The sequence below is a fragment of the Odocoileus virginianus genome, chromosome 29 (genome assembly GCF_023699985.2).
Source record: "Odocoileus virginianus isolate 20LAN1187 ecotype Illinois chromosome 29, Ovbor_1.2, whole genome shotgun sequence".
NCBI lineage: Eukaryota > Metazoa > Chordata > Mammalia > Artiodactyla > Cervidae > Odocoileus > Odocoileus virginianus.
Genome location: NC_069702.1, coordinates 13,752,646 through 13,777,407, shown reverse-complemented (window position 1 = coordinate 13,777,407; position 24,762 = coordinate 13,752,646). Strand labels below are relative to the sequence as shown.

The window sequence follows — 24,762 nt, the reverse complement described above, 5'->3', positions numbered from 1 at the left end:
CAGAAACCACACTCACTTTCTAACAGCGTCGCCAGCACCTGGTTTCCCTGTTGCTATTTCGGTTGTTAATTTAGCAGAATAGTACAGCATCCCTCATGGGTCCCTCCAAGCCTCGTCACCTACCTCTTCTGTCCGCCAGGCATCGGCGGAGAAGCTTGACGGCCTCGCGCCGGCCCTGCTTGGCGGCGAGGGTCAGCCAGTCCACGGCGGTGCAGTTGTTGAGCTCTTCGTCCCCGTCGCCGGCCAGCTGCAGGTAGTGCTTCCCCACCTGCAAGCAGGATCTGGTCACACCACACTCTGCAGCGGCCTCCGGCCCCCGTGCCGCACCCAGGCCCCAGTCCACGTCCTGCCTTGCCCCCGCCCAGAGCCAGGCAACCTCGGGCTCCCTCAGTCTGTCCGCCCGCTGCTCCCAGCCAGAGCGGGGTGTGGGGACTCCAACCCCCACTGATGAGATGAGAGACGGGGTGGGGGCATGCGGACAGGCGGGAGGCAGGGCTGGCATCAGAGGAGGTGATGCCCAAGTTCAGGAGTGAGTTGGACAGAGGTGAACACATACATGCTCCCTGGAGGGTGGTGGGGAGAAAATCAACACATCACAAACATGGCAACACCACAAATGGGGGCCCGCGCGTGGCAGGTGCAGGCAGGCTGCACCCACGCCCACTAGCACGGTCAGCACCAACCTGTCCCGGGCCCCCCAGGCTGAGGGCACTGCAGCCCGAGCCTCCCCACAGACACTGGTCCTTACCTCCGTCTGTGCCTTGGGGTCCCCAGCCTTTGCCTTCTCCAGGACTTCCTCAAAGGGGGTGTCCACATCTCCCTTCGCAGGTCCTTTAACACAGGGAAGCAAGCAGATGGACGGTCACCATGCTGGTCCTTGTCGTTTGCCGGAGGACAAGAGGGGCTGGCAGGAACGGGCTTCAGCCCCAAGTCAGGAGCATGAGAGCAGGTGTGGAGAGGAGCCGCCAGAATGCTCCCTCCGTTGCTGCACAGTCAGGGAGCAAGGACCACAAAGCTGCTGAGGGGTTCCAGGAAGGAACCCCTGTTCCAGGCACAAGGAACGCGCGGGGCCAGACCAATAACCACCGTCACCCCCAGGGCTCACTGCAGCCAGAGCGGCTGATCTGAGGCTTGAACAGGGCTCTAGAAAGATGCAAGAGATGGAATGAAAGCTCCTGAGGTTCCTTATTTAATGATTTAAAGAACCTGCACCCCAATGCCAAGCATCCCAATAAACAAATCTATGTTTTCCAAGACAGTCATCTACACACGATTGACTTTGGGAGGTCATACTCACAGTACATACATTTTGAAATATACACATACATATTTGCAATATTGAATCACAACCAACTTTGCATGTGGCTCTGCAATGAAATGTATGACTTCAGTGGCTCAGAAATCCCACTGAGGGGACGCTCAGGGCCTCTGGGCCTCTCCTCTCCATCGGACCTTTAGATTATTCCTAGACTCCCTAATTTTATAAAATGATGCCACAAACCAATCTGTGCGTGTATTTTTATTTGGGGGGCATTCTCCTGGTATGGGTTTTTCAGGTGAACTACTTGATCCAAGGGTCCAAATATCACATATCTTGTGCAATATTTACTTCGTAAAATGTTATCTTAAGTTACAAAAGCTTCATGTAACTGATTTCACTACAACCTCTCCTGCAGTGCATAGCATAACAAAAAGTGTTTTTTTTTTTTAAATCACTTTTCACCGGTACCTTTTTCTGGTTTAAGTAACCAATACAGGGGGCCTATGCCCGACACCACACCTTGCCTCCACCAATGATCACCTCCCATCTTAGCAGGTGCTTATCTGGGGCTAACAGTCTCTCGATCTCTAGATATTTCTGGAAACAGAAGGCAGAATGCAGGGAAATAAGAGCCGTCCCTAGGAACAGTGCTGGATGTCTAGCCATCCCGACCCGTTCCTCCAGACCTCTCTCAGGACCAGCTCCGTCCACAGGCTCAGAGTTAGCCCCTCTGTGCAGGGTGACTGAGTCTACACGCCCACCAGGCCCAGTTGGGAGGCAGCAGGGCAGGGGCCTACGGTGACACAGCTCTGAAGTTCAAAGGCAGAGCAGTCACATCCAGTTTGGAGCACGCGGGAGCGGGAGAGGGTGGCTGGGGGTGGCTCAAAGGGGAAGATTCTTCCTGAGACTCACAGGTCAGGCCCCTGCACCGCGCCCTTCTTGGTGGACGGTGTGCAAACATGATGATACCCGCCCCTTGTAGAGCTCCCCCTGCTGAGCTTCCTCACCAAGGCCCTGGGCCCAGGACACCCACCCCAGCCCAGTGGCCCCGGACCGCGGTGCTTCTTAGTCATCAAGGTCAGATCTCCCTTCTGGCTGCTGTCACACTCTCTGCCAGCCCTGGAATGCACTTTCCGGCCAAGGGCTCAGACTAAGAGAACAAAGAGGAGGGCAGGGAAGGAGGGTGTGCGGGGTTAGAGAAATCTGACCTGAGTGTGAATCTGCCTTTAGCACTCTGAGCCTTAGGAGTGAAAGAACATTGCTACCCTATCGGTAAACTGGAGAAGGGAATGGCAACCCACTCCAGTGCTCTTGCCTGTAAAATTCCATGGACAGAGGAGCCCAGTGGACTATAGTCCATGGGGCCACAAAGAGTCAGATACGACTGAGTGATGGAGCATCTATCAGGAAACAAAGGATGTGACAGTCCCTCCTGCCATGCGCTCTGGGGAGACACAGGATGAGAAAGCACAGGATACTGACCTCAGAGGGCTGAGGGGCAGATCAAAGGAATGATTTCCGTGAGCCCAGACTCTTGCATCTTCCCCGTACACAGAAAAGCACTAAATTCCCTAACTCAAGATATCTGGTTTTCTTTAATTAACAGTACTCTATTGATGTTCTGACCACCTGATCTTTGTTGCAAAAACTCCTGTGTATCCTGGCTCCTCCCTTGTCTCTTGGGAGCAGTATTTCAGCGCAATCTGAGATCTGAGAGGCTGTGTTCCAGGGTTAAGTCTTCAATTTTGTCCACCAAATAAAACATAATTCTCAACTTTTAGGTTGTGCTTTTTTTTTTTTTCAGTTGACAGCATCAAAGTGTTGTGTGACCGTGCGAGACTCATTTCCAATCCCATCGTCAATATCCAGCCGGTAGGACTGTTAGTGAAGAATGGGACACTTGGGATTAGGTGCTGGTCAAGAGTTGGGTGTTCTCAGGGTGCATCCCCTTCCCCACTCCATGCCCTACCTCCCTCTGCTGACCCAGGGCCTCGCTGGATCACTGAGGCCACGTGTCCCAGTTCAACACCAGTTACCTCCTGCGAGTTCACAGCTCTTTTCCTGACCCACTGAAATCGCAAGTCCAAGGTCATGGAAGATTCAAGCATAGATTTATTGGCTAAAAAGATTATTCTGTCCATGATTAATTTTCCACGGAAGTTATTCATAGCCTGACATTTTGCCATGAAATGAAAGGAGAGCCCCGGAAATTGTCCCCTCCCCCGGTTCAGTCCATCTCCGCGTTCCTGCGTCTCTCACGGCCTCACATTCCTTTAATGGAGACGATCTGTGACCAGCAGGTCTGGCCCATCTCCATCCCCTGGGGCAGGACACAGATCAGCAAGTGCTGGACAGACAGAGGGATGAATGGATGGGGGACCAACAAGGGAAGGGTCTCCAGCTGTCTCCCCAAATCCTCGCACGGCGCCTGGAATACGTGTGGCCTGGGAATTGAACTGCCAGGCTCACCTTCCTGATCTGAGCAGGTTCTAAGTAGAAATGGACAAGGATGAGTACTGAGCAAGTCAAACGTTCCCACTCTTCAGGACCCACCCTGGGCCCGTAGGCTGGGGAGCCTCAGGCACCCCCTTCCCAGCAGTCCCGAGGGCTCTGTCAGCCCCTTGATGCCCACCAAGTTCTCCCGGAGCCGGCTGGGAGAAAGAGAGAGAAGCTGGCTTCCAGTTTCACCCGGCCGCTGCAATCTAGATTGGCTGGAGCGCATTGTTTAAATTGCTGAATGCGTGCCAAAGGCTCTGAGAAGAGCACAATCTGAAACACGCAGTGAGCAACTGTTACGCTCCCGTCTCTCGGGGCTGCTGCCCTTCTGCATCCTTACTCGCTGGCCCCAGGGCAAGGCCTTGGCCTCCCGAGTCCCCAGTCCTCTCCTGATGCCTGCCGCGTGGGCTGAGCTGAGGGAAAGGTGACAAGAATCCAAGGGCATCCTGTGTGTCCCTCTCATCACTGTGGGCAGCTGGGTCACCCTGAACCCGGGGGTGCCCCATCAGCCTTCGAGATGCTGACTCTGGTTCTCATGAACACACAGGAAGGACAAGCCTTGCGACCCCATCTCTCCCAGAGGCCTGGCTGAGCTCTAAGGTGGAGGTCCCAGCCAGGGGGGGGTCCCAGTGGGCCCAAGCGGGGGTCATGGACCTCACCCCTCATCACTCACCCAGCAGACATTTACTGAGCACCAGCTCTGGACCAGTCTGGATGCCGGGAGCCAAGGGCACGGAGCTGAAAGACATAGGAACCCCCGCTCTCCCTACCCACCCAGGGGCCCAGCAAGGACAGCCACAGTCCAACAGTGCAGGCTCAGGGGAATCCATGGAGGTGCCGGGAGTCACCAATCCTGATGGGAGAGGCTTTTCAGAAGAGGTGACGCCTATGACTCGGAATGCAAAGAGGAGGGGAAAGGTAAGGGATGAAGGGCATACTGACCAGTTTCCTGAGGTCTCAGGAAGCCACCAGACCTGAGACAGCCTCATTGCCCCAGCCAACTGTCCTCACGACAGGTCACCTTAGAGTGAGGGGGTCACAGGGATGCTACGGCAACCAGCCAGACCAGGGCTTCCATCAGAGTCAGGATAAATAACCCAGGTACAGAGCTCCCGAGATCATCAAGCCAGCACCGCCACCGGACAAGGAGAAACTGAGTGTTTATGGCTGTGACTTGCCCCCAGGGCGGCAGGGAGGCAGCGCATTGCATCCACCCCCTCACCCCATCACCTCCCGGCCTTCCTCGGGGCCCATTCCCGCCATCCAGCTCTGAACCCCACTGCGAAACTGCCTGCCCACCCCCCAGGCCCACCTGATGGCTCCAGCCAGAGGCCTGGAATCAGTCTAGCTCCCCTGAAGCCCAGTCCACCCACTGCCCTGCCTTGCCACACTGGCCTCAGCTCCCATGGTTGTCCACAGTCATCTCCATATAACAGAAATCACGCTGTTCCTCTCATTTAAAGGCTTTAACACTCCCCAGAACACCCATTCTCCTTACCCTGACCCTCGAGGCCCTACTTGAGACACTCTGACCTCGTGACCCCACGTCCAACTGCTGCCCAGAGCCATCAACCTTGGAGCTCTTCATGCCCTGTGTCTTGCACCATTTGGGGCTCCCTTCGCTGACCTGGGGTCTCCCTCCTGCAGGCCCTGCCCACCGTCTCCTGCACCCGCTGGGCAGGCCCTCAGTTAGCACCGGGGTGAATGCTTCCTGGCAAACGGAACCCCCACCAGGGGTTCCAGCCCCGATTCCTGTCTGCAGCCCTGTAGCCGCCTAAACAAGTGCCAGCCCCGCACTCAGAACGTTGCGGCTTTGTGGACTTGGCACTCTTGAGAGCCTGTGAACCCTGCAACCCACTGACATCAGTAGAGAGGGCACTGTGGTCCCTGCCGGGCGCTCCCCACCGAGGACAGAGTTACTTGGTTCCTCTGTCTCTCTCTCCCCTTGAGCCTTCACCCCCGAGTCTGAAGACCAGCCTGCACTCCAACCCCGGCCATCTCTGCTGTGCTGGTACCCAGGGCGCTGCTCTGAGCCGCGATGCAGGAGGCAGGTCCAGGGCCCCGGGCACTCCAGAGCTCCATCTGTGGTCACCGCCGCCACCGGAGGCCACCACGGAGGCTGAGCACAGACTCGCAGACTGTGTTCCATCTCAACTTGACCCCTCACCGGCTGGCAGCCTGGGGCCCTCTACTTAGCCCCTGATGCTTGCTCCTTGGAAGAAAAGCTATGACCAACCTAGACAGCATATTAAAAAGCAGAGACATTACTTTGCCAACAAAGGTCCGTCTAGTCAAAGCTCTGGTTTTTCCAGTGGTCATGTATGGATGTAAGAGTTGGACTATAAAGAAAGCTGAGCACCAAAGAATTGGTGCTTTTGAACTGTGCTGTTGGAGAAGACTCCTGAGAGCCCCTTGGACTGCAATGAGGTCAAACCAGTCAATCCTAAAGGGAATCAGTCCCAAATATTCATCAGAAGGACTGATGATTAATCTGAAACTCCAATACTTTGGCCACCTGATGCAAAGAACTGACTCACTGGAAAAGACCCTAATGCTGGGAAAGATAGAGGGTGGGAGAAGGGGACGACAGAGGATGAGGTGGTTGGATGGCATCACCGACTCAATGGACATGAGTTTGAGTAGACTCCGGGAGTTGGTGATGGACAGGCCTAGCGTGCTGCAGTCCGTGGGGTCACAAAGAGTCGGACACGACTGAGCGACTGAATGGAACTGAACTGGACGTGGCTGGAGAAGTGAGTTAACATAGACAAGCACCACAGGTGATGCCTAGCCTGGAAAGTGCTATGTCATCTTCCTCTTGCTGTTACTTACTTGACTGATGCTCAGCAGAACTTTGCTAGGTGGACAGGGGAGTTGATCAAAACTAACCCCAATCCCTCCCTGGGTAGATGATCTCTGGGCTGTGCAGGGCTGGCAGGGCGGGGTCTGCTGTATTCAATTCCACGATGGTGACGGCACAGGAGAGGCCGTCACCTCTACAGCACAGCCCAGACGTGTGGGGTCGGGAGCCAAGGCTGCCAACCTGCCCAGGACTCGCTCAGTACTCTCTGCCCCTCCCCTCGGGGATAGAAGCCAGTGGAGACCACATCTGTTTCCTGACTCTCCTTATCTGAAACCGGCAGTCTTGACTCGGTCTGTCCTCTGAGGCTGTTTCGCTTCACCCAGATTGAAACCAAGCATGTTTCCAGCCCAGGTCTCCAAGCCCTGCAGCTGCGGGGTGGTGTTTGCGGCTGGACCGAGATTCCGGATCAGGCCCGGGTGTGCCCGAAGGCCTTGGAGACAGAGCAGAGATCTCTGAAGGAGACGCGGAGCTCAGAAGGGCCCAGTGGGTGTTTCTAGGGTAAGGTGGGCACTGGTCCCGCACAGTTGCACGGGGAGCTCAGGCTTGGCTCACCCTCCAGAGTCCGGAGGTCCCTGCAGCTCCGCTGGGGGCAGGGGGCCTCATGGGACAGGAGATTGGGGTCACCCCGCACCCATCATCACCCAGTGCTGGCCACTCCGGGAAGTCAGGGGCCCAGTTTCCTGGTCTCTAAATGGGAACAAGGACAGAGCCTCCCTCTTGGGCTGCCGTAAGAGGTCACGTAAAGCCTCCGGTCCACAGAGCACCTGGCAGGTGTCACCACCACGGGTCTGGGACCTCTGCACGGAGCAGTGGTGGTGCTGAGCTGGGGGTGGTCACCTCAGGCAGCCAGCTTCTCAAGGGGAAAAACCAAACAAGGCTGAGTGAGCAGAAGAAGGGGGGGTGGGGCTGGGACCCCCTTAATTCACACAGATCTCCTGGGGGAGGGGAGGACCCTGTGACCACAAAAGTCATGCCATCTTCCCTTGCGGAGGTGCAAGACACGAGAAAGCACACGCACATGTGCACACACGCACAGTCTGCAGCACAAGCCTCCCAGGGGGGAAGAGCCTGACACTCACACGAAGCCCCTGCGTGCACACACACAGGGCCCGAAGCCGAGGTTAAGGCTGGTCACCCACGAGGGACTGGGTGGGGCCCTAAAACTGGACAGATGCCTCAACGTGCATGGCGACACCCCAGGAGGGGCCTGAAGAGGAAGGGGTGGAGGGGGAGGAGGCTTGATGACACCCACGCAGCACATCACGTTCTGCAGCTCGAGGCACGGACCCGCTCCCCCGCACCACCACCCAGGCACCTAAGGGACCAGAGGCCTTGACTCAGCACCGCGTCCCACGCGCCGGGCTGATGAGCACGAGGTCCCGGCATGCAGGGAGGCTCCACATGGCTGCTCTGACTTTACAGAAACTGTCTCAGCGAGGCCTCCCGACTCCCTGGAGGGCACACAGCTCAAGGTCGCTAGCCCAGCCAAGCGTCCCACCCCGGCTGTCTCTGCCCTTCCTGCACCACCTCGTGGGCCCGGATGCTCCATACATAAACAGCTCCTATGGAGAGACGCGAGCTCCGGCGTCCCAGCCGGGGTGGGCAGGAAACCAACATTGGCGCCCAACCAGAGAGCAGTTTTCAAACTGAAGACGTCAAGCCAGGTCACAGAACCAACTGAACTGCCCAAAGCAGCATTTGTTTGCACATAAAAGCAAGCGCATGGAGGCTTACCAGACAGCCAGGCACACAGTAAAGGCAAGTATTGTTTTGGAAATTTCCATTCCCACTGCGTGTGCGTGTGTGTGTTGTGTGCATGCAGGCACGTGGGCGTGGGCGCCAGGTTATGACTACGGTACATGTATTTCTTACTGTGGGCAGAGGTCAGAAAGTCTAACAGGCGGTGAGCCACGAAGAGGAGCCGCGGGGCTTTCACCACCCCTGGAGCTCGTGTCCCCAGCGGGCTCTGTTTTGATCACTGTACCTACAGTGGAAGCCAAGGCCCCTATTTCACAGGGTTGGTCACTGTGAGTATAAGACAGACATACTGAGAAGCACTGCGTGGGTTATTAGAAAAAGTAATGTCGATGCCAGCTATATTTTCCCCAAACATCACAGCTGGAGACCCAGGGATCCTTGCTTTTATGAAACTGACAGCAAGGCTTGAGGCTTTTTACCTACAACAGCCCCCGAAGCGCAAAAGAAATTTTCAGGACAGCTCCTGTGATGGCCTGCTGCCTGGTCCTGACCCGGCTCACTCCTGCTATAGCTCAATTGCAAGCCTGACACATGAGCATCACCACTCCGATCCCTCCTTCCTTCCTTCCACCCCGTGACCTGGGAGGTCCAGGGCTCTCTCCAGGCCAAGCCCACCCCAGGCGAGGCCAGTTCTTCCCTCTGGCCCTTGCCCGAGCTGTGCTCTCTCCCCCCGCAGGCTCCAACTTGCTCAGGCACCATCTCTTCCCAAGGCAGGCGCCCAGCTCCCTCCCCAGCCAGCACCAGGGCCACCTCTGTGCTCCCCAGGCCCCATGCTTCCACGAGACTGTGGACCCCTCAGAAGCAGGGCTCACCTGTGCCACCGATGGCCGCTCAGGCTGGCAGAAGGCTGTGCTCAGTGAGCAGCAGGTAGACTGACCAAACCCTGGCAACCCTCCCCCAATGTCAGTGAGGCGGCCGGCACGACAACCAGCGGTCCCAGCCCACCTGGGGCCTCACACTGTCTCATCTCGGCCCCTGAGAAGTGCTTCCCAGGACAGACTGGAAACCTGCAGGGCGCCGGGCCTGGGCATGGAGGACAGTGGTCCAGAGGGCAGCGGGGACCTGGGCCAGGGGCCCAGGTGAATTCCAGGGTGTCAGCTGGCCTCCAAGGGGAGTGGCCACATGAGGTCCCCAGACCAGGCAGAGCGACCTGACCGAATGGCCACCTGAGAAGTGGCCATGGTGGACAAGGGATGATGATGATGTGGGCCGCCCTGAGTGCTGGGGGGTACCAGAGAGGAGCCTGCCTCTGGCCACCTCCCACCACACAGAGCCTGGTGCAGACCACCTGCCACGTCCCTGAGCAGGTGGGAGCTGGTGCATTCGATGATAAATAAAGGAAGACATCTGCTGCAGCCCAAGTCTGTGAACTTGGGAGCAAATCCTGCTGGGCAGTGGGAGTCAACAGGCCTGGGTGGAGTGGTTGGGCCCCTGACTTCAGGGGACTCCCACCTGTGGAAGGAACCTTGCAGGGGTATCTGGACCACGTGCCAGGACCCGGGTGTCCACGCTGCCTACAGAACACCACCCCCCCAGGGGAGGACAGTCCGGCATTCCAGGCCCCGTCCCTTACCTGTTCCATCCATCCTCTCTCGGCTCCTGGCCCGCGAGGCCTGGGGTATAGCTGGGGCGGCTGGGTCTCTCCCATCTGATCCAGGTCCAACTTGGGGTCCAGGAGTGGGGGGCACCCTGCTGATCTCCTGCTCCACCGAGGTGGTGGCATTGAGCCGTGAGCGGGCCTGGGGCTGCGGTGGCGGCAGAGGCTGGGGGACGGAGGGGCTCGGAGGAGGGGCGCTGGAAGCCATCCTGAGGCGAGAAAAACCAGGGGGACAAACACACAAAGCCAGTCAAGCCCAGGCTGCCCTAGCCTCTAGCTTTTGGTGGAGAGACGAGACGGCAAAGGGAAAACAGGGTGGGCGCTGCCCAGCATTCCATGTGATCTCACTCAACCTCACGACAGCTCCCCCAAAGACACTTCCATTTCACAGATGAGGAAACTGAGGGAGGAAACTCGCTCAAGGCCTGCTGGCTCGGCAGGTCCCACAGCAGTCATGAGCTGGGCCCTCAGTCTCCAGGCCTTGAGTCCTGGGCCTCGGGTGTGCTCATCTGAGAAATGGGGATGTGGAAGGTCAGGGGGATTCAGTGAGATGGTCCACATGGAGCCCTGGGCACAGCATCTGGCTGCGCTGGAATGAAGCTGGTCTCCCAGTCTGTCCACCCAAAATCTGTGCAGGGGACCTTATTTGGAAGATGAGGGTCTTTGCAGATTATAATCAAGGATCTTGACAAGAGAGCATCCTGGCTTAGGGTGGGCCCTAATCCAAGGACCGGGGTACTTATAAGAGGGTAACACACAGAGAGGAGGATGCCACATGGAGGAGGAGGCAGAGATCGGAGATGTGGCTGCAGGCCCAGAGACACCAACACCCTAAGTCAGGAAAGACAAGGAAGGACTCTCCCGCAGAGCCCCCCCGGACAACCAACCCCGCCGAAATTCTGATTGCAGACTGCTGCCTCCAGAGCTGCGAAACAAAAAATTTCTGTTCTTTAAAGCCACCAAGTTTCTCTCAATTTCTTATTAGAGCCCTAGGAAAAGAATACACTGGCACAAAGTGGAAGTTTAAAATAAACTTGAGAGGGGCTTCCCTGGTGGTCCAGTGGTTAAAACTCTGAGCTCCCAATGCAGGGGGCCCAGGTTTGATCCCTGGTCAGGGAATTAGATCCCACACGCTGCAACAAAATTATCCTTCATGCCTCAGTGAAGACCTGGTACAGCCAAATAAATGAATAATAAAATATTTTAAAAAACATAAACATGAGAAGCAGAGGGAGGGAGGGAAAGGGGGAGAGGAAGAGGGGGTGGAAGACAGGTGCAGGGGGAACACAGCCCCTGGAGCAGAATGTGGTCAGGCCTGGGCAACTCCAAAGCCCTCCATGCCAGGCCTGAACCTCAAGACACGACTCAGCGAGCCTGAGAGCACCAGATATGAGCCCATGCTAGATGTGGGTGATGGAAACCGGGGGGCTGGTGTGTCGGAACCGATGACGGGAACAGACTGGCAAGCATAGAGATCCGATGACCAACGGGGGCAAAGGGCTTGATTAGTCAATACCGCTATTTAGCAACAAGGCGAAAATCACCAATGACACAACTGGGGGTGACCACGAGCCCCAGACTATGGGGCTGAGAGCTCCAGGCCTTCCCCAGCCCCAGGACCCCAGACCGGGGCCCTGGGGACCGGCGGTGGGCTTCCGTGGGCACAGACACTGAAGCAGATAGGACTGCGTGCACTGTGCCAGGGATCCTCAAGGATCCCACGGCCCCCACCCCAGCCTCAAGGCCACGTCCACCCTCTTCGCTGAGATGAAGAAATGAGAGCAGAGTGGGGAAAGGCCGGGGGTGAGGAATCCGGCTCCCAGGCTAACCCATCACGGCCACTGTGCCTGCCAGCTCTAGGGTCATGAGCGGGCCACGTTCCTCTCTGCCCCTCAGTTTCCTCGATTGTAAATGGGGGTACTGTGAGGACTACATGAAATCAGAGACCAGAAGGGCCAGCTTCCCAGGTATCCAAAGTGCCCAGTTCGGCTCCCCCAAGCCTACAGGAGTGGGTATCTAACGCATGCCTAGAGACCGCCATCACTGGAAGAGTCAGAGGAGGCCCCAGGGGCCACACCACTTCCCCAGGGCTACACATCCACATCTGCACCATTCCCAGCTAGGGCTGTGTCCCAGAGATTGGACCTTCATCCACCAAAGGACGCTGGAGATTTCAATCTGGGCACGCCTCCCTCGGAGGGACGGAGCACTTATTTTAAAACATCCCCCTGGCTGCGAACCAAAAGCGCATCAAGCCACACGGATCTCTGCTTGGAAACCAATGCGGGGCTCAGTGCTGTTCCCGAACGTCAGGCTTCCGGGAACCAAACAAAGAGGCAACTTTTGTGAAATCCATCATCTGGGTAGACGGGCAGGCAGGCCCAGTGGGCAGGCGGCCAGCTGCAGGGGGGCGGGGAAAGTCAGCCATGGATTCGGCAGACAGAACCCAGCTGTGCGGGTCCCCGGCCGTCTGAGACAAACTACGTGGAGTCACGTCTGACCTCACCATCTCCTGTGGCTCCCACTGCTCTGGAATCAAGGGCCACCTTCCTGGAGTGGCAGAAGGCAGCTGGCCTTCAGAGGGCTGACCTACACCAGGGATCCTCTATCACTACTAACAACGCAACAGGCATGTCTGGAATGTGCCCTTCTCAGCAATTCCACCGATTTCTCCTGGAGGTGCGGGGTGGTGGAGGGGAGGGCTGGCCCAGGAGGAGAGTCCTGCTGTTTGCCCTGCTGCGGTGGATGGAGAGATAACCTGTCCTTCCACGTTCACCCCCTTTCACAGACAGCAACTTCGGCTCCAGAAATGTGAGATCCCTGCCCAAGGCCTTGTAGTTCAGTCTTGGAGCTGGAATTCAAAACCACAGAGCCTCTCATTCAGAAAGACCTCGTTTCTGAAAAAGGCTTCTCAAAATCTGCCCACCTGCCTCTGCTATCCGACCCCTACCATGCCTTCTCTTCCCCCATCACTCACTCCCAAATGTGTGGTTCTGTGACCCCCACGCCTTAGCTCTCCAAGTCCCCCTATTCCTGGAAATGCCCACTGCCCCAGGACCAATTCTACTCGTTGTTCAAGTCAGGGCCCAACTTGCCCTCTTCTGGGAGTTTCCCAGCTGCCTCTGCCCTGAGTACTGTCTCCATCACCTGCTCTCAGGTAAGCACTCAGCACCCAGGGCATGTCTCCTGGAGAGCCCTCTCTCTGCCAGGTGGACAAGAAGGATTCACACCTGTCTGTCTCCCCATCTACGAGGAAGGGTGGGTCAGGAGGGACAGCACCATCCCTCACCAGCAGGACACAATTTTTCCACCAAAAGCCAACACAGGGAGTGAATGTCAGTTCTACCTTTCATTAGTAGCTACTTAGGGCTTCCCTGGTGGCTTAGTGGTAAAGAACCCACCTGCCAATGCAGGAGACGCAAGAGATGCGGGTTCAATCCCTGCTTTGGGAAGATCCCCTGGAGGAGGAAATGAAAACCCACTCCAGTATTCTTGCCTGGAAAATCTGATAGAAAAGAGGGGCTTAGCGGGCTACCGTGCATGAGGTTGAAGAGAGGACAACTGAGTGACTGAGCACATAACCTCACAGGGTCTCAGTTTCCCCATCTGTAAAGAGGGAATAACACCTCCAATGAAGGGGTGCTCTGGGGCATAGGAGTGTGAAGAAAGAGAAAGCAGTCTGCAAACTATCCATCATTAAAAAAAAAAAAAGCCATTTCTCCCAAGTGCAAAGCAAAGGCACATTCAGTTGAGACACCTTATAATAGAAATTTCAGAACAGGTAGCTTCTGGCTGGCCTCTTGGGCTAAGTATCCTGCATGTCACATTACAAACACAATGAAACTTTTAAAGTGAAATCTCTAGTTAGTGAGAATGGACGAACAGAGGAGGATTAATTTTCAGGTTTCCTGAGAGTTGGCCAAACCCTTTGTGGATCAAAGGCCTTGACGCTTAAAACAAATGAAATGACCCATTGCCATGGATGGGTCACAGAGAAGACCACAGACGCTCTCCCGGTGTGGAGGGACCCACAGTGGTATCTGGTCCTTCCTTCTCTGACAGTCTCCTTTCCGGCATCTCATTCACTTGAATACCTGCCTCCATGCTTTGCAAGGTACATCTGAGGCAGTCTGGCCTGGGGGAAGGAGCCCTCACTGGAGAAGAGCCGGCCCCATCTCACTGTGTGACTGAAGGAAACAGGTCCCTCCCTCCAGTCTGGCCTGGCATCCTGAATCCCAACCACAGAACGAGAGCATCAGCATCATGCTCCACCCCACCTCCAAGGCTCCTCCAATGCCTACAAGGGAAGGTGGGGGGGGCGGTCAACCCCGACCGCCACCTCACGGTCAGAGTGGTGGCTTGGAACCTGTCATTGTGTCAGATCCAGAGTGGCCGGCATTCTTTCCACATGAGCACCCAGGCATAATTTTACCCCAGCAAAACACAAAAACGCCAGCAACCACAGAGATTGGTTGAGGGTCTGCCACCCCCGGAAGGGGGCTGCTGGGACCACATGACTACTGACAGGTGGAGAATGGCAGCATGTGGATTTCAGCTCAAGCTCTCTAATCCTTGCTTATAAGGGCTGAGCCCACTCTGCTCTCGACCCCCAAGGGACCACCCCACCTCTGAAACAAGCCCTCAGGGGAAGACTCAAAGACGCTCACGTGCTCTGATGCTAGCTGCAGGGGAATAACCTGGGATGCCCACTGTTTCACACCCACACCCAACTGTGGACCTCCATGTCTCTGCTCTTACGGGACACCTCTCAGGTGTGTCCATCATACATTCCAGTGCCGTCCAGAGAGGGCAGGTGAGAAACTCACAGCCCCTCCAGATGCTGCTACACTGTACAGCCATTAGCCATGACTTGTGTGAGAATATTTAAAGGTAAGGACATGTTTGTATAACTCTGTTGAGTAGGATTTAAAGCAGCATGAAATACTGCCCTGAGTCTATTTAGATGAAAACAAAATGCATCTGCAGAAAAAGATGGAAGGAAATGCCCCTCCCTGCCCCCCCAGATGGCAACACTGTCTATGTCTGGGTGAAGAGGCTAGGTGTATGCTCAGTCACTCAGCTGTGTCCGGCTCTTTGTGACCCCATGGACTGCAGCTTGCCACACTCCTTTGTCCATGGGATATCCCAGGCAAGAATACTAGAGTGGGTTGTCATTTCCTCCTCCAGGGTCTCTTCCCAACCCAGGGATTGAACCCACGTCTCCTGCATCTCCTGCATTGGCAGGCAGATTCTTTATACCACTGAGCCACTGAGGTGGTTTTATTTTATTCTTTTTTCTAAATATATTCCCCTAATTTTCTATAACGAATGTGAAAGTTTCTGGAATTACAATAAAATGTTAACTCTGAAACCCATCTGTGACTGAGCCCAAAGGGAGAGGGTCCAGGGGTTCCCAGGGTCTGGGATGTCTGCTCTGGCCTGGACAGCCCAGCCTCCTGGCACAGGATTGCTCAAGACAAGGACACAAAGCCCTTGGAGATTCCCAGGTACCTATTTTTGCCCCAGAGTCTTAAGGGCCAAACCAAGGAACATTCCAGCTCTACCAATGTGCCAAGTTCACAGGACTAAGGGGGAAGCAGGCTGGGGATGCTCCCGCCTGGCCAGGGTGGGTCAGTAGGCATGAACTGTGGGCTGATTCTGTGCCTGGCCTGTGCTGGGCCTCCCTGCCCCACTGAGGTCCTGCAGGGCCAGCCTTCGCAAATTCAGCCCAGGTGGGAAGGATGGCACCTAAACAAACAACCACCAGGATGGCGCACTTGGTGGGGGCGGGGGGCAGCAGGCACATAAGGGGGCAACCCTCAGTCATGGGAAAGGGGCAGGGCGGGGATTCTCCATGAGAGGCCCGGACCAAGCCTTCAGGACAAGGCAGTACAAGCCAGGCAAGGGGGAAGGAGGGGGAAGAATGGAGGAATGCGGGCATTTCAGTGGGGGACTGCCCAGGAGAAAAGGGGCTGGCAACGTGGTGGGGAAGGTGCAAGTGGCATGGAACTGAGTCTGGGCAGAGGACACAGGGAGGAGAAAAGAGGCTGAGCGGACAGCCAGGAAGCTGGGGCAGGCCCTAAACAAGCACCAGGCTTGGTGCTGGGGTTGAGGTCCCAGGCAGAAGGAAAATTGAGGGCCGGGCTACAGGGCAGCGGCAGCTTGAGACCCATCCAGGCTGTGTGGGGACAGGCCAGGGAGATCGAGGAGGGAGCCGGGCAGCCTTCCAGGGAAAATGAGGAGGCCTGGCCCGGGGCAGGCATCTGAGGACAGCTCCTGGGCCAGGAGAGACAAGAGCATCCCCAACTGAATGAGAGGGTGTGGAAGCAGGATGTGGTCTGACTGGTGGTGCAGGGCCATGGTGGGGGTGCCACTTTCTGGGGAGGGGACCGAGGGGAGAGGACGGAGCCGTCTGAAGCATGGAGTAATCTCTCTACCAGACCACTCTCATCACCAGCATCATGGACCAGGGTTTGGTCTCTGTCCAGGTATTCTGGGGACTGAACTAGGTTCCCCTCTGTGACCAGCCCCCAAAGGCCTATCCAGCCTTGGTCTGCGAGGGGCAGGGGTGGCCTGAGTGGGGAGCCCTCCAAATTCCTTCTATCCTGGGAAAGAAGATGAGATGTGGTCTCCGGGCAACCTTTCCTGTGTCCAGTCAAGGCCCAGCTGCTGGGAGGAGCGCGAATATAAAGGACCCTGCCTCCGAATCCCCGTCAGATGCCAAGGGGGCACCTGTGAGAATCACAGCCCCTTGGAGACGGGCAGCGGGGAAGAGTGACTTCTGGGCTTCTCTTGGAGTGGCTTCCTCACTGAGGCTGCAGCGAGGGAGGCAGTCAGCACGGGTCCCCGGGGCACTGCTCCCTGAGTGATGGATCCCGGAAGAAGGGAAAGCCCTTTACAAATGGGCCCAGTGCCAGGGGTCACTGTCCAAGGTGAGGAGAGGCAGGCACTTGTTCTCAGAGCCTGCCCAGAGGGGCACAGGTTTCCACCAGGCTCTGCCTGATCCGCGGTGGGGTCTTGGGCAGGTCATCAAACCCCAGTGAGCCTTGGTTTCCTCATTTGTCAAATGGGCCAATAATCCCATACCCCTAAGACTACTGGGAGAGTCAAATACTGTATAAGTGTTAGTTCCTTGCAATTTCTTAACATCAACTACAACCACCGGTGTGAGAGGTCCCAGATCCATCACACCTAAAAGAGGTGGGTCAGATTTCCCAGAAAGTTTCCATCAAAGCAGAAACTGATGTTCCCCCGAGGGCTGGGATCACCTGGACCCCCAATACACATACAAACACACACACAATCAGCAGCCCTCATGGGGGCGGGGGGGCGGTGACAAACGCCTTCCAGCGGCCCCAGGGGCACTGAGGGCAGCCCAGGGTCTCACCGAGCAAGCCGAGGGCCGCGGGGGAAGGGCCATCATGACCGGGCAACTCGAGAACCATGCAGGGTCGCAGGGGTAAGGGGCGCCTCCTTCCACCCACCAGGTCCCCAGCTCCAGGAGCCGCCTTCCTCTGAGGCCGGTTTTCCCGCTGGTGGGGTGGGGGCGGGGGTTCGAAGCCAGGCTCGCGGGCATGACGGTGCTCTGAGCGCGCGGTGCCCCGACGATGCCCGGGGAGCCCAGGCTTGGGATTGAGGGGGCGCGCATCCCCGGGAGGAAGCCGCGATCCAGGCCCGGGCAGGGGAAGCCCTGAGTGTCGCGGAGAGCACGGGACCCTGGCCCTCCAACTTCCGGGGAACTTGCAGGGGACACTGGTACCAGCCGTCCACCGCTCAGATGGGGAAACTGAGGCCAAGGCGCGCGGCCAGTCCAGGTGCTCTCGGTTCCCTTTCCAGGTCAGGCTGCGACCGCCCCTCGCCCCGAAGTACTCACCGGCCCGCGAGTGGGTCTACGCGGCGCTGCGACGCCCTTGGGGCTCCGAGCTCGCCACAAAGTTGATCGGCAGCAGCTGGAGGGACCAGGGCCGAAGGAAAGCAGTCGGGACCAAGCGGGTTGTGCTGGTTTCAGTGGGAGCCGGTGAGCGCGACCAACAGCGCGGGGGGGGGCGAGGCCGGGGCGGGGCCGCAGGCCGTCCTCCACTCCCGACGCGGCCCGGAGGACGCGGCGCCGACTCGGCTCGCTGAGAGGCCGGTCTGCCTGCCAATCACTCCGCACCTCCGCCAATCAAAGAGCGCCTCGGCGGGCTACAGCTTACGGGCCCACGGCGCGGCTAAGCTCGAGGTCGCCGGGAGGGCGGGTCCGGCCCGCCCACTGCGAAAGTTTCCGAGCTAACTCGGGCAGTGCGGCCCAGCCCGAACCCTGGCGCGCCACGCTACACCGACAGGGCGTCTGGGTTGCTGTGCCCGGCTGCACGCCCAGGGGCGAGGCTCAGACGACCTTTCACCCACTACTCTGGCCCCAGGCTCCCCAACTTCAGATTTATTATCATTGCTCTTGCAATCTTAACCGACACGTTGAGTGCCTACTATGCACCAGACACCTTAATTTTCGGCCCCATCAAAGATGGTCTAAGAGGGCTGCCCTAATGGAGGAGCACGGATTGGAAATTCCACTAAATGTGACTCATTTAACCAAAGACTGCTTTAAAAGCACAAGATCAAATGCAGTGTAACTTGCGTTCACAGAGTAATTGTGAGATTCGTTTAAAAATATCTATTACCAGCCCAGGGAGTGGTGCAAGGATGAGGCAGTCTGGAAACCCTCTTCTTTCGGTCCTGCTCTGGGGCCTGAGCCTGAAGGAGGAAATGATAACCCACTTCAGTATTCTTGCCAGGAGAATTTCATGGACAAAGGAGCCTGGTGAGCTACAGTCTGTGGGATCACAAAGAGATGGACCCGACTGAGCGATTAACACTACCCCTGGGGTCTGAGAGGGATGGTTTGGAGATGAGGGCAAAGGTCTATTCTTAAGCCAGGCCTTGGGGCTGAGAGAGGCCAGGGTTGGCGACAGGGGTACCTCTTGGGCTGTGTCTGCTCTATGTCTGCTCCTCACAGCCAACCTGAGATGCCTGTCCTGGGTTATCATTGCAGACTGCGGCTCAGAATGGCCACAGGAAACATGTTACCAACAGGTTGGGAGCAAAGATTCCAGATGGTTCCAGAGATGAGGTCTATCTGCTGAACACACTACCTCAGGGAATTTTTAAAGCCTCGCAATTCATATCAGTTCCCTCACTTTATTCCCAGGTGCCCCCCTCCAGCCTATCGCCATCTTCTCGTGTGACCCTGTGAGGCTCACAGAGGGACGAAGGAACCAGGCATCCAGCAACACTTGCTTTGCTCCCGGCTCAGCTTGGGGGGCTTTCACATGTTTTTCATTTCACCCCCAATAACCCTGTGAGGCAGGTGGCATTGGTTTCATCTTTCCTAATGAGAAGATTGAAGCTCAGGCATAGATGGTTTATTTGTCCAGAGTCACACAGAATTCTTTCCCCCTTACAGTATACTAATTACAGAAAACTTGGAGGATTACACAAAATAGAAAGAAGAAAAAAAATCACAGGCTATTACTGTTCACATTTTGTAATGGTTTATGCATATTTCAGGGAGGGTTTCCAGGAATCACTGTGATTACACTGCACGTGTTGGTGCATGTGTGTGTGCATTAGGGCAGGGGTCCCCAACCAGGGGTCCCCAACCCCCAGGACCGATACTGGTCCATGGCCTGTTAGGAACCAGGTTGCACAACAGGAGGTGAGCGGTGGACAACCAAGCAAAGCTTCATCTGCCACTCATCATTGCTCCCCATCATTCGCGTTACTGCCTGAACCATCCCCCCCAACCACCCATCCATGGAAAAATTGTCTTCTAGGAAACTGATCCCTAGTGCCAAAAAGGCTGGGGGCCAAGGCACTAGGGCAAAGTCCTAGAAGCAGAATGACTAGATTCTGAGAGGATTCTTCACATCTATAGATACATTTTTCTAAAACAGGCTTCTCAAAGTTGCTTCCAGTTTATCTCTGAGGGGCACACACTAGCTTGGGGAATCACTTTATTTTTTACTCTTGCCTAATATGGTAAGTGGAAAATGGTCTCTTTGCAATTGCAATCTGCATTTCCATGGTAACTCAGAGGCTGGACATTATATATTTCTTAATTTTGAGAAGCATTCACTCTCTCATTTATCTGTTGGGAGCTTAGAGGCTCTTTGAAAACTAATCAGATGAGTTTCTTTTATTTCTAACCCAAAGATGGGTATCTTTGAAGGAGGAAATGGCAAGCCACTTTGGAATTCTTGCTGGGAAAGTGCCACGGACAGAGGAGTCTGGCGGGCTACTCCCTATGGGGTTGTAAAGAGTTGGATACAACTGAGCACGCACACACACATGCCCTCGTCCTTACTGCCCATCCCCTCCTTCAGCTCAGGGGGCTGGAGGCTGACCTGAATGGCTCCTGCAGCCCCACCTCGGGAACTAGCAGCCCTCCTTGCACCTGCAAGCCTGGGAGCAGAGACACCTCCTCCAGCATCTTGACAGGACTTTTCCAATTCATTCGTCACTGTCTACAAGAACATAAGAGGCTTGTCATCCACTCCCCCTGGCTGGCCACTGCCTAGGAGACCACCATCAAGTAGAGGACCAAACCTTTGAAAGGACCCAATAAATAGAGGGAAGAAGACAGATTAAACAGTTCCTCCTGGGAAAGGAAGAGAGAAAATGAATTACAGTCAGAGCACAGAAACATTTAACATATGCCCGTGGGCTTCCTTGGTGGCTCAAATAGTAAAGGATCTGCCCGTAATGCGGGAGACCTGGGTTCGATCCCTGGGTTGGGAAGATTCCCTGGAGAAGGGCATGGGAACCCACTCCAGCATTCTGGCGTGGGGATCCCCATGGACAGAAGAGTCTGGCAGGCTACAGTCTGTGGGGTCGCAAAGAGTTGGACACGACTGAGCAACTAAGAACAGCACAGCGCTTGGAATGAAAAACTTTAAAAGTCATAGGTAAATTCAGAAAGAAAACAGCCAAGGTGGAAAAAAAGTAAAAAACCGGGAGATAATGTGGAGGAAAAACACATGAAAATCATGTGAGATTTGGGAGAAAATGGGAGGCTTGCAGGCGGTTCTAAGAGGAACAGCATTTGAAGAACAGGTACTAAAAAATAAAATAAAATAAAATAAAAAAAAAGAACAGGTACTCCAAAAGGAGCTTGAGGGGAAGCAGAAATGAAAGAAATGCTAGGAAAAAATGTCTTGGGGGCTAAAGCTATGCCATAAAGTCTCCAACTCCAAGGATAAGGAGAAAGTCTTGCAGAGTTCCAGAAAGAGCCAGTCACATCCAAAAGAAGGAGAATCAGAGCAGAGTCATTCCTCGGTGACTTGGGGACAGTATCTAGGGATTCTGAATGTCAGACACTGAGACTTTCCCTGCTGTGATGAAATTCATGTGTCAGGGCAAAAGAAGGGAAATCACTGACGTGGCTGGACACAGAGAAGGTCCGTTTCACCCACAGAAGTTTCTTTCTCTCCAATACAGTTCAGTCAGAGTCAATATTCCAGGGTAGAACTCAGAAAATGGTGGTGAGCAGTGACCCTTGCAAAATTGATGGTTTAATCTAAATATGCCTGGGATTCTGTACCATAATTGCTAAGTAGGGATTCTTAAAACATAAGCCACATACTGTAAGGGAAACCTGTGTAGCTTGGAAGTAAAAAAATAGAATTGATCTTCGCAAAACCCAAGAGAAGAGGGAGCAAGGGGTGGAGTGGAAAAGTTCAAGGAGCTGAGTAGAATTTCTGATTTAATTGGTGGAAGTTGGGAGGATTGGGAGATTATGCATAAAGAGACAAAAAGAAAAGGGAAAAAAGAAACAGCAGTAACAACAAAACATAATAAAAGATGAAAAATTTTAAACCATGGACATCAACTTTCATAAGAAATATGAATGGGCTGCATTTCCTATCTAAAGTCCATTAGACTGGGGAGATAAATAAAAATCCGGTTTAAATGCTATTTCCAAGAACTGTACCCAAAATGTTGACAGACGTCCAAAGTGGACTACTTTTGAAAACTGAAATTTAAAATGTAACAAGAGTGACAAATTAATGTTGCATAAAGAATTCAAGGCAGAAAGCATTCACAGGAACAAAGAGGGCTATTATGTAATGGAGCAAGATACAGTCTGCAGAGATTCAATAGTTATAAATCTTAATTCACCAGAAAATATAGCAGCTGAGATGGTTACTTTTATGCATCAATTTGACAGGGCCAAGATTTGGTCAAACATCAGTGTAGGTGTTGCTGTGAAGATATTTTGTAGATGCGAGTAACATTTTATATCAGTAGACTCTGAGGAAAGACGATGACCCTCTGTAATGTGGGTGGGCCTCACCCAATCAGTTGAAGACCTTAAGAGGTAATGACTGAGGTCCCCTGAGGAAAAGCGAACTCTGCCAGCAGATGGCCTTCAGATTTGAGTTGCAACATCAACCTTTCACTGGGTCTCCAGTCTTCCCTGCTGATTTTGTACCTGTCAGCCCCCACAATCACATGAGCCAATTTCTCGAAATCTCTCTCTCTCTCTGTCTCTCTCTTTTTGTCTCTCTCTGTCTCTGTCTCTGTCTCTGTCTCTGTCTCTCTCTCTCTCTCTCTCTCTATATATATATATATATATATATATATATAAATAGGTGCTTTCGAATTGTGCTGGAGAAGACTCTTGAGAGTCCCGTGGACAGTAAGGAGATCAAACCAGTCAGTCCTAAAGGAAATCAACCCTGAATACTCATTGGAAGGATCGATGCTGAAGTGAAGCTCCAATGCTTTGACCACCTGATGCAAACAGCCAATTCATTGAAAATGACCTTGGTGCTGGGAAAGATTGAAGGCAAAAGGAGAAGAGGGTGGCAGAGAATGAGATGGTTGGATAGCATCACCAGTTCAATGGACATACATTTGAGCAGATTCCAGGAGATAGTAAGGGACAGGGAGGCCTGGTGTGCTGCAGTCCATGGGTCACAAAGAGTCAGACAAGACTTAGTGACTAAACAGCATACATATATTAGACACAGATGCAGATGTGGATACAGATATAGATATAGATATCTCCCATTGGTTCTGTTTTTCTAGTGAACCGTGACTGATGCAGCACCCAAACTCATAGGGCACTAACTTAGACCTACTAAGAGAACCTACTAAAACACAGCTCTTGTCCTAATTCAATGCCATCTCTCTAGGAGGCCTGTCTTCCCTTCCCCACAAAGTCGAAATAACCCTGTGCTTTGTTTTGAGTATTGAATGAATGAATGGCTTCATAAGGAGCTCTTTCTTGCATTCAGGTCCAGACTCTTTAATGGAACATCTAAAAAAGCCTCCCACAGACTTCCTTGGTGATCCAGTGGTTAAGACTCCATGCTTCCCCTGTATGGGGCGTGGGTTTGATCCCTGGTTAGGGAACTAAGATCCCACATGCCACACGGTGTAGCCAAAAAAAAAAAAAAGGCCTCCCACACTTCATTCTTACTTCCCTAACTGCAGTTCTCTGATGCCTCACTGTTTTCAGATTCTGAATTCATGTGCTTGCCCACTTCCTTCCTATTTAAGATATTGAGATATTGTTAGTTGTTCAGTCATGTCTGACTCTTTGCGACCCCATGGACTGTAGCCCACCAGGCTCCTCTGTCCATGGAATTTTCCAGGCAAGAATACTAGAGTGGGTTGCCATTCCCTTCTCCAGGGGATCTTACTGACCCGGGGACTGAACTCAGGTCTCCTGCACTGGCAGGCAGATTCTTTACTGATGAACCACCAGGGAAGACCACTTCAGTTTACTCCCCAAACATTCAGCGATGTCCTACTTCATGGCAAATAGATGGGGAAACAGTGGCTGACTTTATTTTTCTGGGCTCCAAAATCACTGCAGATGGTGATTGCAGCCATGAAATTAAAAGACACTTACTCCTTGGAAGGAAAGTTATGACCAACCTAGACAGCATATTAAAAAGCAGAGACATTACTTTGCCAACAAAGGTCTGTCTGGTCAAAGCTCTGGTTTTTCCAGTGGTCATGTATGGATGTGAGAGTTGGACTATAAAGAAAGCTGAGTGCTGAAGAATTGATGCTTTTGAACTGTGGTGTTGAAGAAGACTCTTGAGAGTCCCTTGGACTACAAGGAGATCCAACCAGTCCATCCTGAAGGAGATCAATCCTGGGTGTTCATTGGAAGGACTGATGTTGAAGCTGAAACTCCAATACTTTGGCCACCTGATGTGAAGAGCTGACTCACTGGAAAAGACCCAGATGCTTGGAAAGATTGACAGCAGAAGGAGAAGGGGATGACAGAGGATGAGATGGTTGGATGACATCACCAACTCGATGGACAAGGGTTTGGGTGAACTCCGGGAGTTGGTGATGGACAGGGAGGCCTGGCGTGCTGTGGTTCATGGGGTCACAAAGAGTCAGACACGATTGAGTGACTGAACTGAACTGAACTGAACCACCTCCAGGCCTTGGGCTACATGCCAAGTATACAAGGAAAAATAAGGAAGGACATTGGTGAGTTATCATCTGAAGGACAGCAGAGTTGGGGCCTTTTTCAGATCATTATTAGGTCATAAATGGTCCCCTAGATATCAGACCCTACCTCCTAGGATCTGTGAATGTTACCTTATCTGGAAAATAATGTCTTTGCAGATGTGACCAAGTGACATGTAATGTCATTACATGAGATGGGGTGATTATCCTGGATTGTCCAGGTGGGCACCAAAGACTGTCACAGATACCCTTGAAGGAGAGAGGCAAAGGGAGATTACACACACGCACAGAAAGTGATGTGGAGATGGAGCAGAC

At 54.1% G+C, this 24,762-nt stretch overlaps 1 protein-coding gene and 1 long non-coding RNA gene across 3 annotated transcripts in view; both read right to left on the bottom strand.

Annotated features, from left to right (window-relative positions):
• The window catches only part of WFS1 (wolframin ER transmembrane glycoprotein), a 31,375-nt gene extending 13,358 nt beyond the window's left edge, over positions 1 to 18,017 (bottom strand). The window contains exons 1-4 of the mRNA XM_020911595.2: positions 17,849 to 18,017; positions 9,952 to 10,184; positions 749 to 831; positions 124 to 268 (exon numbers count right to left, since the gene is read on the bottom strand). Of these exons, the coding sequence (XP_020767254.2) occupies positions 124 to 268; positions 749 to 831; positions 9,952 to 10,183 (460 nt within the window). The 5' untranslated portion in view covers position 10,184; positions 17,849 to 18,017. The remainder of the gene's footprint in view (positions 1 to 123; positions 269 to 748; positions 832 to 9,951; positions 10,185 to 17,848) is intronic.
• Positions 3,351 to 9,943, bottom strand: LOC139032024 (uncharacterized). Of its 2 annotated transcripts, none has more exons than XR_011484566.1 (2): positions 3,894 to 9,943; positions 3,351 to 3,750 (listed from the first exon to the last, which is right to left on the bottom strand). It is a non-coding gene; the product is annotated as an uncharacterized lncRNA (long non-coding RNA). The 2 variants fall into 2 exon arrangements; XR_011484565.1 differs by having other exon boundaries at positions 4,431 to 9,943.
• Positions 18,018 to 24,762: the final 6,745 nt, after the last annotated feature.